This window comes from Pollicipes pollicipes, unplaced genomic scaffold (genome assembly GCF_011947565.3).
Source record: "Pollicipes pollicipes isolate AB1234 unplaced genomic scaffold, Ppol_2.1 Scaffold_7231;HRSCAF=8579_pilon_pilon_pilon, whole genome shotgun sequence".
Classification (NCBI taxonomy): Eukaryota; Metazoa; Arthropoda; class Thecostraca; order Pollicipedomorpha; family Pollicipedidae; genus Pollicipes; species Pollicipes pollicipes.
In genome coordinates, this window is record NW_023597034.1 from 1,016,501 (window position 1) to 1,028,479 (window position 11,979).

Genomic DNA, 11,979 nt, shown 5'->3' on the forward strand with positions numbered 1-11,979 from the left:
TTCATGATGAGTGAAGAACAAAAGCCACTGTCTGGGAAAGGAAGGGAGCTTCGAGCTACTGAGAAGGGTAAAAGTTACCAAGCTGCTCAGAAGGGAAAGCTGTGTGAACAGTTGTTGAAGAGGCTGAAGTCACGTGGTAGCTTGATGGTTGAATCAGTTGAACAAGAAGAAAATCGTCAAGTGATCAGGAAAGATTTCGATGCTTGAAAACATAATTATGTTGAGTTAGTTCAAGCTTATGAAATGCTCTGTTCTCTGATAGAAGATAAAGAAAGAGAAAACCTGCAAGAGAAGCATGCCACAAATCTTGCGGAAGTAAAGGAATTGAAAGGTAAGCTGGAAGCCCACTTGTCGTCTGTTGGTATGCTTCATCTCAAGCTAGTGCTAGATCTGAAGTCAGCAGTTCATATTCGAGCCGGATATCACGATTTAGAGGCGAAGTGAAGTCACATGTTGTGCTGATGAGGCTGAAGATGCCGCAAGAAAGAGCTGAGCTGGAGGGAAGAGCTACAACGACCAAGAAAAGACTGATTCTGAAGTAAAAACGAGAACAACTGTTGCTGGAACAAGAGGAACTAGAGATAGAGACCGAAAGGAAGATCAGTGAAGCAAAACTGAAGGTGGTTGACCTGTTTGATCCGGATGGACAAGAAGAGCCAAGATTTAAGCCAATCGTGCAAAGTGCTGAAACTGATGTAGGTGCTGTGACAAGTGGAGCAACTGATGTCAGACTTCACCATGCTGATAGCACATGTCTTGACGCTGTCCATGTTGAGACAGCCAATCCTCAAGCTGAAGATGAAAGGTTCAAGACTGAAGGCATGCCGCACAGACCCACATACCTGCTCACTGAGCGGTACAATGGCAGCGACTTCCCAACGCTGGAACCAGATGTCCTCACGGGCAATGTGGAAAAGTGTCCAATGTGGCTCAAGTCATTTGATACTTACATTGAACATCAAACAAGCTCTCCCATTCAAAGACTTCACTTCCTGAGGAAAAATACTACAGGTGAGGCTAAAACAGACATTCTGGGTCCGCTACAGTTCAAAACAGATGAAGCATTCTAGCAGACGACAGAAAGACTGACAGACAGGCTTGGAAATGACTTTGTCGTGTCAAATGCCTACCACATGAAGACAAGAGACTGGCCTGTGATCAAAAAAGAAGATGGGCGTGCTCTCAGAGATTTCGCTGACTTCCTGGAGCACTGCCAAGCTGCAGCAGTAAGTTCTCTTCATCATTTGGGAGCTTTGGATGACTACCTGGAGATCCAGATGTTGGTGAGAAAATTGCCAAAGTACATGGTGGACAGATGGAAGAGAGAAGTGGATACGTGGTTCTACGGTGGAAAAGGCGCAGGGAGACATCCACCCTTCTTTGAGTTTGTTTGCTTTGTCAGTGTCGAAGCAAGGATAGTCTGTGGACCAGTGGATGTACCTACACATGAAGAGAAGCAAACTGCTCAACAGAGGATGACTCGAGACAGTGCCAGAACTTTCATGTCCTCAACCGAAGTTAAGGACACAAGACGAGTCCCCAGTTGTGTGTGGTGTCAAAAACAACATGGAATCAAGGACTGTGACACTTTTAATAGGATGACTGCTGGTGAACGCAGCACCGTGGTGAACCAGTTGGGCTTATGTAGAGGTTGCCTGAGGAGAGGACACAAGTGAAAGATGTCGTTCAAAGGCCAAGGGTGATGAATGTGGCAGATGGCACCCCACAGTGCTACATGACGAATCATTTCTGAGAAAACTGGAGACGCACACAGATGGAAGAAAGAGGGTGATTGACAGTGCCCCGCAGACTACGTCCTTCCGCTCGGGCTCTGTGGTAGACACTGAAGGAAAACGTTTCACTAACTCGCTGGTTCTGTACTGCTGAGTCACGCTAACAACCCTGAACATCAACTGCTAGTGTGTGCTGAGCATCAACTGCTAGTGTATGCTCTACTTGGCGCTAAGTCAGATGCATGTTTTGTGTCCAAGTCAGCCTGCGAAACCCTAAATGTTAAAGGTACAGCAACAAAGCTGCAGCTGAGCACCATGGCAGACAAGTCTGCCATTGACAGTTAAGCAGTTGAAGGCCTGCCGATTCGGCCACTGACAGCAGATGACGTCATCAAGTTTCCATTAGCATATACTCGTCCTGAAATCCCATGCTCCAAGAGAGGTATCCCCAAAAGAGAGACAGCCCTGAAGTGGGAGCACTTGGTAGGGATAGCTGACAAGATGTCAGTGTTCTTCCAAGATGCATCAGTGGCCCTGCCGCTGGGTATGGACTGTTCGCGTACCATTGAGCCCCTGGAGGCTGTTTGTGGAGAAAAAGACGAACCCTGGGCTGTCAGGACACGTCTGGAATGGGGCATCGTTGGATGCCTCTTTGGAAGCAGCGGAGACAAAGGAACGTGTCATCTGGTGCACACAGGTGAAGGGCACCAAAAACGTTGCCACTTCGCCTTTAAGTCTCAGGTACGTGAGGTTAGCCGACTGGGAGTGATGCAACTGCTTGAGTCAGATTTTCAGGAAACTAGACGCGAGAACAAGACAGACCTGTCGATCCAGGACCAGCAGTTCGTAAAGAAGGTATCGGAGGGGACCTGGCAATGGGAAGAAGGTATCGGAGGGGACCTGGCAATGGGAAGAAGGTATCGGAGGGGACCTGGCAATGGGAAGATGGCCATTTTGAAATTCCGCTTCCACTGAAAAGTGACAAGATATCCCTGCCAAACAAGAAGACTGTGGCAATGCAGCGATTGAAAGAGCTGAAGTCGAAACTCGTGCGAAATGAGTCCTATCGCCGAGGCTACACTGGATTCATGGAAATAACTGTAGCAAAGGGGTATGCAGAGGGAGTTCCCAGCGACGAACTGAAGCTCGACAACGGTAGGGTGTGGTACATCACCACCATGCTGTTTATCGCCCGCAGAAGGCCAACAAGATCCGTGTCGTTTTTGACTGCAGTACCGAGTTCGAAGGCCACGTGCTGAACAGAACCGTGGGCGACCCAGCTACCGCCGCCAGGGGGGGGGGGGGGATGGGTCACCATCCCGTCCGGCGGGTGGGGCCTGTTATTATCACGCACGGTTTGGCGCTCAAGCCAAGAAGTGCCAGGCCCCCTGCTCCTGGGCGGGAAACGACCTGGCCTGAGTGTACCTGCGCCCCAACCCTCAGGCATCCGTCTTCTGGGGCGGCTGCTTCATGTTCGCGACAGTGACGCCACCTACATGGTGGATACTGGCGCGCAGGTCAGTGTCCTACCGACTTCGCAGCTGCCCGCAGAAGCTGAGCCGAAGCCCGCCAGCCTACGGATCGCCGCAACCGACGGATCCGCAGGGACCACCCACGGCTTCACTGCGAGTGACGTCAAGCTGGGAGACCGCAGCTTCACATGACGGTTCCTGGCTGCGATGTCCAGGCAGCAATAATCGGAGCTGACTTTCTCCACCACTATGAGCTCGCGGTCGACCTATGCGCCCGCACGCTGCTACTGCCCTCTGGTAACGTGTTGGTGACGGGTTCCCATTCTCCCCGGTCCAACAGCCTGCAGGAACTGCGGCTCGGCGCCAACCACCTGGCCCGGCTCTGGGACGAGCTTCTCGAGCTGACCTCGCCGCCATCTGCCAGAGCTCCAGGTCAACATTGAACCACACACTTCATTGAGACCAGGGGGCCGCTCAAGGTGGCTCGAGTGCGCCGACTGGCGCTTGACCGCCTCGCCGCTGCCAAAGCCGAGGTGAGGCACCTGCTCGAAGATGGCACCATGCGTCCCTCCAAGAGCAGTTGAGCGACCCCGCTGCACCTGGAGCCTAAAGGTCAGTCAGGCCGCTGGCGGGTCTGCGGCGACTATCGTGCCCTTAACGCAGTCACCATCCCGGACTGTTATCCTGTGCCACGCCCCCAGGACTTCGCTGCAGACCTACACGGTTGCAGTTTCTTTTCAAAGCTGGACCTCTCCCGAGCCTTTCACAAAATTCCAGTGGAGCCGACCCACGAGGTCCTCCGCAGACTACCCGGCGTCTTCGTGCATATAGGCGACATCCTGGTGGCCTGCGTAACCCTGGGCGACCACGAGCGCCGACTCCGGGACGTTTTCTCCCGCCTCAACGACTACCGCATCGTGGTCAACCGGCCCAAGTGCGTCCTGAGGACGCCTCACCTGGAGACTGTCGTGCGTATGGGCACTAACACTTGAGCGAGTATCTTAACAGTAAAGGTTTATTCGACAGTGACTGGAGCAGCGAGTGACCCGACCGTCGCACGCGCGTGTCGTGGCGTGAGAGCGGGAGCGGATGTTTGCAGAGCTTAACTGTCGCCGCTGACGAAAGGCCTATGAGACATTGTGAAACAGTTCGCCAAATGAACGGTCGTTACGAGGTAGAACTTTCTCTGTCGGCGTGGATAAATGATTTAAACGGCAGGAAAAGATTGCAGGTACAGCTGGCGGAGTCGACGTGACAAATTCCAAGTGAAATCTGATACTGCGTAGGACACGGCGACATCTAGCGGATTGGGCGGCAGGCGCATTTTCAGTGGCGCCTACAACTTTCATGATGGCTACGGTGGTGGCGCCGTCTACGGAGGTGCTCGCCGCCTACAGGTGCATGGCGACAGATTGCCGAAACAACCACCCCGTCGCATCGGGTGCAACCGGGTCAGAGCCGTACACGAAGGACGGCGCCTGTGCTCCTTCCCGCTTGTGCGCACAATGCCGAACGCCAGCGGCAAGTGAGTCTCACACCGTGGCGAGTGAAATACTCAACAAAGTTGGGCAGTAAAAAAGGCCTGGCGTATTTTGCGGTGGGTTGCATTTTGCAGCTCAGCTTCCAGCTCGTTTTGCATGACTACGCACCGTCTGGATCCAGCTTGGGGATATGGGCAACATCTGTGGACATAGGCGCAGTTTCTAAAAATGAGTTTGAGGGATGGACATTAAAAGATGACCCAACCCGCCCCAAATGCCAAGAAACAGGTTTATCCCCAGACTTGGCTCAGTTTTCCCCGGCGTTGGGGGCCGCTGGAGCCGAGGTAGGAGGGCTGAACCCCACCTGACTGAAGAAGACTCTACACCCCTGTGTGTTCAATCGAATGCATGCCAGGAATTCCATCGCATGCTCTCCGGACGGCCGCAGGCTGGGTCCGTCAGGAGGAGCGTAAAGAAAAAAGAAACAGGTCGACTTAAAATAAGACCTAAAACGGCGCACCAGGAAAGAAACATGAAGAGACTGGTTTCCATCGTCACGGGACTGCACGCGTCGGCGTCGCTACGGTGGCACGGGAGGTACGCGGTGGTGCGTGTCGAAAGCAACGTGCGGCATGCAGGGAAGTTGTGGAATTGATTCCACCTAACGCTGAAATGTGAGTTGGACTGAGGCTTAAGGGGATGTTAAGAGCTGGAATCACTGGTGAGATGTCACAACCTGACATGTAACGACAGTATGTCCTACGTTGTTAGTATCGTGGCTCATGTGCGCTGAATATTGGATGCTTGATATGCTGTTTTCAGTTCCTGTTAACCAAAAAAATGTCGGCGTGGGACTTTTTTTAGCCCACAGAGTTGTTGAGCTCTCCGTACCATGTCTCCAGGACTAACCCCATCTAGACTACTTTGCAGTTGAGCATTTAATTGAGTGAAAAGCAGAGTTAACTTAAATTGATATTGTGCTGCTTGGAGCAACAAACATTAATTTAATGAATCCTGTGTGACACAACTAAGAGTTGCCATTGATTCTGCATAAGCAGCATAAATGCACAAAACTTGTCATATAATCTGCACATATGCAAGGATGCAGTGGCATAATTATAACAGGGCATTACTGTTTCATTGGCTGCAAAATTAAAAACCATTGCTTATTACCTTGTATGGATAGCGAGGAGTGGCCCCAGTAGCATAGAGTGCAAGCAGTTAACAGTTCTTTAGTTCTATGGAGTTAATATTAAGTACATAGAAATGACTTGATAACCATGCTTTTGCCATACATGTCATTTATGTTGCTGTCTCTCTTAGCTTAGGGTATTGCACAGTATCCTTGGAGCAGCTACTCCATTACTCTCAATGCATTTTCCTGGGCCCAACATATTTAGAAAGGTATGTTAGTAACTGGTCAAAGAGAGTGGCTAACCTAGCAGGTGGCTGTGCTGTTATGCATATCATATCCTGCAAAATTCTGTCTGGCATTTAGGTTGGAGGTGATCTGCTGTAAACTGAACTGTTGTTTCTTAAGTGGTGAGTTCAGGGCACATGCAATGGTCTCTGCTGACATAATGTGCTGTGCACAAAGTCAGCCATTAAGCCACCTGAAAAGTAAGTATTGGTGGTCATGGTATACATTGGTGCCTAATGTTAAAAAAAGGCATTCTACATCAATCATCATTTTTGGGGCAGAACATATCATAAATAATCATTAAACAGGCACAGCTATGCCCTTACCTTCAAGCTGAAATAATTACCATACAGAAGATCTGAGTGCTGCAAACATGATCCCGGTACTATCGCTATGTTATTGGTGCCTGGTTACAACATTGCTGTGCATCAAGAGCCATAGAAATGTACTGGGCCAAGGTAGCAAGAAGGCAATGAAATATGCTTGCTACATACCTAAGCAGTCAATGGATATTACATGATTGGAGTTGCATGAATTGGAGTGGGATCATTTAGGGACTTAGTATTACTGTATTTATGATATTGACAGTTCACCAATACCACCAATGATTTAGCATTACTGGATGTATTATACTTAGTAATACTGACATTGTGATTTTAAGTGATCTACCAATTGATGTTTCTGAGATATAATATGCCATAAATAATCATAAAACAGGAACATTTCAAGGACAACTTGTCACTGTACCCTCAACATATGATCCATATGATAACAATGGCAGACACTGGCAAGGTAAGTAGGCTAGGCAAGGTTGGGCTGGGCTGGGCTGGGCTGGGCTGGGCTGGGCTGGGCTGGGCTGGCCTGGCCTGGCCTGGCCTGGGCCTGGGCCTGGGCCTGGGCCTGGGCCTGGGCCTGGGCCTGGGCCTGGGCCTGGGCCTGGGCCTGGGCCTGGGCCTGGGCCTGGGCCTGGGCCTGGGCCTGGGCTGGGCTGGGCTGGGCTGGGCTGGGTTGGGTTTAGTTTGGTTGGGCTAGGTTAGGTTAGGTTAGGTTAGGTTAGGTTAGGTTAGGTTAGGTTAGGTTAGGTCATCTGGGCCCTTGGGCTCAAAATCCAGTAATACTAAGTCACGAAATGATCCCACTTCATGCCACTCCAATGATGCAATATCACTTGACTGCTTGGACACAAGAAACATATTTCATTGCATTCTTATTACCTTGGTCCCTATATTTGTTTGGTTCTTGATGCCCAGTAAGGTTGTGACCACATACCAATAGCTTAGCAATGGCGCCGGGGTCGCAGTTGCTGTGCGTCTGTGGTGTTCAGATGTTTGCTGTCATAATTATTTAAGCTAGAAGGTAAGAGTATAGATGTGCCTGTTTTATGATTATTTATGATGTGTTCTGCCTCAAAAATGACAACTGATGTACAATGCTCTTTTTATGATTAAGTACTGCTGTAAACCTATACCATGTTGATATTTACAGCTTTGTTTTTTTAAGAATGGACAAGTGGCAGATTCAGTTGTATATGTCAAAGCAGAAACACATATTTATCAGTTGATACTTATTTGTCAGGGCAGAAAAGCTGGTTTTTAGCTTCTGCTCATTTCAAGAAGAAGATTGAAAAATGCATGTGAAGGTACAATCTATCCAACCATCAAATGACTGGGATGAAATTATTAAGAAAAAATGATAGATAGCTGTTTGCTTGAGGCATCAGCTTATGAGGATCCTATCAAAATCTCAGTGCTTATCTTCATGCCATTGTTGCAGACATTCCCATATTTGAGAAGCTGGCCCCACATTGCAGCACATCAAGCCCTCTCATTTGAGCCCATGGACTCCAGAAGCCAGCCGGACTCAGCTACCTCAGGCTCCACCCAGGTGGCGGCGGCGGCGCCCGGACCACCACCGCCGGCTGCACGCGGCCGCGCCACCGGGGGCGCCAGGCGGGAGACCCGGCGCGGCACTCGCCGCTCCCCCCGGTCGGCTGGCGGTCAGAGCGTGTTCGGTCTCCATGGCAGCGATGGGGACGGCTCGTTGGCGCAGCACACCACCGCCGGCTCGGTGCCGCCCACCAATCTAGGATGCAGTGGTTCCAGTGGATGTGACACGCCCGCGGTAAATCACCAAAAGCTACACTGGGCATGTAGTACCAGAAGAACTGATATCAGAAACATTTTAATTGTGTAGTGTATCACAAGTTTCAGTCTAGAGCAAATGCAAGCTTGTTAATTGCACAAGCTTGCAATGCACCATTTGCTAAACTGTAGAAGCTGCACCCCCAAATTTAGAGTTGGACTTCTGTATCTCTAATGTGGCACTTTGGGTAACCAACAAGCATAAAAGGCATCATTTTTTTAAAAAATGTATACATTTTGCACCTCTTCATTGGATGATTTTGTTGAAGCAAGAGCTCATGCTAGGCAGTGCTTGTTGCATGAGCCCTGATCCCATCCATCCGATCGCGAAATTCCGGGTCAGTGGCAGAATTTGGTGGCGGAAGTTGAATGTATCCCAATGCTCGGCTCGATCTGTCCTACCCTCTGACGTCACCTGGCCGTTAGCGCGACCGTTGACACCGGCCGTTGGCGCCGGCCGCAAGCCATGTATGTGAAAGACAAATAGCGGCGCGTAGAGCGATTCGAACCCACCGTGCCACGGGGAGATGGATCGGAAGGCAGGCGCTCCAGCCAACTGAGCTATCAGAATGGACGCCACAGTTTCCATCATGTCATGTCATGTTATTGGGGCTTTACGACGCACTCAGCTGCTGAGGCCATATGGCGTCGCCTGCCTCTCACCCTGGCAGGAAGGGCGGGCACCGCGGGGAATGGAACCCCGTACCTCTGGTTTCCCAGACGCGCAGTGGTTAACGCAGACGCGTTAACCACTACACTACCGGCACCCCTTCCATCATTTTTTGTTAACCAGACGAGCTGTCCCGAAGTGAGGCTCTAATTCTCCCGGTCGGCGTCGTTACGCGTAAATCTATGTTTGGCCGCCAGGTTGCAACGGGAATTAGTCAGCCGTCGGCCTCCCAGGCTGAAGGGTCGAGCAGTCGGCCACAGACAGACAGCGCCTCTGGTGGCGGGGAAGTAGAAGGCGGTCGTCCGTCGTCCCCGCCAGATGCCGCCGGATCAGCGGCGAGCAATGTTGTGCAGTCACCAGCAGGTGAGAAGAAAACACTGGGTAAGGCTGTTAACTTGATCCCCAAAGCTGTATTCTAATTGTGTGAGAATGTCTTTGTCTGCTTGCCAATCATCCGCGATGATGTGATTATCAGGTGTGTTACAACCATTGTACTTGGGAGCAACAAGTTTTTATTCTTATTCGTGCATCACCATCCCAAAGAGTTTGTCGAGACTTTACCCATCCACCAGGACAGTTAGAAACTGGTTGGGAGGATGGGGGGCAGAGAAGCTTAAAATTGTTATTGCCGACGTCTTATCAGGGGCCTGCGATCACCTACTGTCACAGTGCATTATCGTTGCAAGTAGAAGGCATTGCCGTGAGCCGCATAGTTGCCTTGCGCACTGTAACAGCTTGGCTCCCACCCGGTGGTACGACAGCCCGTGTTTCCAGGGGGATCGGCGCCGTCAGCGTCCGAGGCTTCGCCGCAGCACGACTGCGGGATCTGCCTGGAGAAGTGCCTGCACCCAGTCAAGCTGCCTTGCGGCCACGTCTTCTGCTTCCTCTGCGTCAAGGGAGCAGCCAAAGTGTCACAACGGTCCGTATAGGAGGGCGGACGCCATAGATGGTATCTTGTATGGCACGCCGCGGCTTGAGATGCTCGGGTCTGGGGAGGTTGAGTGGTCTGGCCATTAGGCTTGTGAAACCTAAACATTTGGCTTTTGGTACATGCTAGGTAGGTGGGACTTAGAGGGTGCTGGCCCCCCATCCCTGTTCTGAGAAATATCCAGCCATGCTGCGCGGAATCGTGTTGCTATGAGGACCGTTTCACTGTCGGGATGACCGGCCTTCCGTGCGGGGTGCGGTGTGTCGCCCGAGGCGTGCGCCGCCGTCATCTGGCCGGTCGGGCCACCGCGGCTGACGCACGCGCGGGCCGACAGGTGTGCTTACTGCCGCGCCGAGGTGTCGGACCGCTACCTCAACAACCCTCGCCTGCTGGACGAGAGCGAGCTGGAGCGGAGCCTAGACACCAGCAGTCAGCAGCATCACTGGCTGTACCGGGGGCGCAACGGTCAGTCCAGCCCTGCTGCTGCCTAGCGGGCGCGCCGCCCCCTCCGGTGGGGGCGGGGCGCCGCGTCCGAACGCTGCGCAACTGTGTGGCAGTCAAATAAGAGCGGGACTCCTGTGGCATTTGCTGTCGCACCGAGACTCTTCGCTGTCCCATTCCTGCCAGGACGGCGGGCTGACGAGCGCGTCAGCCTGCCGCCACCAGGCGTCGTGTGACCGCGCTCTCAGGCTGGTGGTGGTACGACGAGTGTGTCAGCGTGCCGTCACCAGGCGCCGTGTGACCGCGCTCGCAGGCTGGTGGTGGTATGACGAGCGTGTCAGCCTGCCGTCACCTGGCGTTTCGTGTCCGCGCTCGCAGGCTGGTGGCGGTATGACGAGCGGACCAGCCAGGAGATCGAGGCCGCGTTCGTCGCGCAGCAGACGTCGCTGCAGGTCCAGGTGGCCGGCGAGCTCTACACCATCGACCTGACGTCGATGACCCAGCACAACGACCAGTGTCACGGCCGGCGGCGCCGCATTCGTCGCGACGCGCCGGACGCCGCCGCCACGCGCTGCAAGGGCGTGGCCGGACTCAGGAAGCGAGCGCGTCGGCAGTGACGTCAGAGTGCCGCAGCCAGTCAGCGGCGGCCGTATGGGCGAACGGGAGCCCACCTGCGCGGGAGGCTCGCGGTGACGTGGAGGAACAGAAGACAGTCGGTGGTGGCTTACCGAAAGGCTTAGCTCGTGATGACCTAATGTCGTGCTGCTAGTCGGAAATGCGCTTGTAGAAGGCAGCGAACGTAGTATTGTTGCCTCGTCGAAGGTAACGATTTCTTATAGAAGCCAGGTCGGCTTAAAGGGTCGGTGACGATGATTGCGGTCTGCATGACTGAGACCAAAACCGAAACGGAAAGGATGTAAAAAGCGGGATTGTCAACCTTCATGAAGCGAGGGCCGGGCCTCACCTTCACGGACTCTGCTGGTCGGCCTGTGCGGTACGCAGTGCCCCGATTCCTGCGCGTAGCCTAGGTCCGTGTGACCACTGCTACGCTGATTGATGCTGCTCTTCAGCTCTTTGACACTTATGCAGCTAACATAACTATCGTGTTCGCTGGTCGTAACGTAGCCGGAATGTGATCACTCTAGTTCGCCATGGGCATACGAGGCACGGCATCGACTGGCGGCACGTTCGTGACTAGAGAAGTCGCAGTATTGTTTGTCACAAATCACGGCGTCGTCTACGCTTCCTCAAGTGTTACGCTAGACAGTAGCAGCATAGTGGGACAGGAAACTCCCCAGATGCCATTGCTATCATTGGCGTGCGTAAAGCGTGGTCACTTGCCTCTGTTGCGCGTATTGTTGAGGTGTTCGGCGTTTTCAGCACTTCTGTGTGTATGTATTAAGAGCCTCGCATAAAACACCGCCCGCTGGGCCACGCATCCCCGTGTGTCAGTCGAACACGTCTGCATAGCCAACGGTCGGCGGCATCGCCGGCCGGTGTCCAACGGCGAGCGTGCAGTCTCGACGTGGCCGACACTCAGTGGCGGGCAAACGCTGGCCGGCAGGGGCGTAGTCGGCTGGGCTTACGCCTCAAAACTTGCAAGGATATGCGTACATGTTCGCTGGGGACATGCTACTGCCAAGCTCGACGGTGTTGGAATTAGCGGATTCATAGATGTTGTATCCTTCCTCCC

The 11,979-nt window shown here is 52.7% G+C and overlaps 1 protein-coding gene across 2 annotated transcripts; it reads left to right on the top strand.

The window, feature by feature from the left end:
* Window positions 1-5,270: 5,270 nt before the first annotated feature.
* LOC119110633 (E3 ubiquitin-protein ligase rnf146) lies at window positions 5,271-11,724 on the top strand. 2 transcript variants are annotated; one of them, XM_037234535.1, is made up of 6 exons: window positions 5,271-5,360; window positions 7,880-8,227; window positions 9,115-9,280; window positions 9,692-9,836; window positions 10,180-10,310; window positions 10,665-11,724. In XM_037234535.1, exons 2-6 carry the CDS (start codon window positions 7,943-7,945, stop codon window positions 10,901-10,903), a joined length of 966 nt encoding a protein of 321 aa, XP_037090430.1. In that variant the 5' UTR covers window positions 5,271-5,360; window positions 7,880-7,942; the 3' UTR covers window positions 10,904-11,724. The 2 variants fall into 2 exon arrangements, with proteins under 2 accessions (XP_037090430.1, XP_037090431.1); XM_037234536.1 differs by having other exon boundaries at window positions 7,917-8,227.
* The last annotated feature ends 255 nt before the right edge of the window (window positions 11,725-11,979 follow it).

Bases quoted from the DNA above. Each gene is read 5' to 3' on its own strand.
- LOC119110633 (XM_037234535.1), top strand. From the start codon at position 7,943: ATGGACTCCAGAAGCCAGCCGGACTCAGCTACCTCAGGCTCCACCCAG. The intron at 9,837-10,179 runs GTCCGTATAGGA...GCGGGCCGACAG, and splicing joins GCAGCCAAAGTGTCACAACG to GTGTGCTTACTGCCGCGCCG. The intron at 10,311-10,664 runs GTCAGTCCAGCC...CCGCGCTCGCAG, and splicing joins GCTGTACCGGGGGCGCAACG to GCTGGTGGCGGTATGACGAG.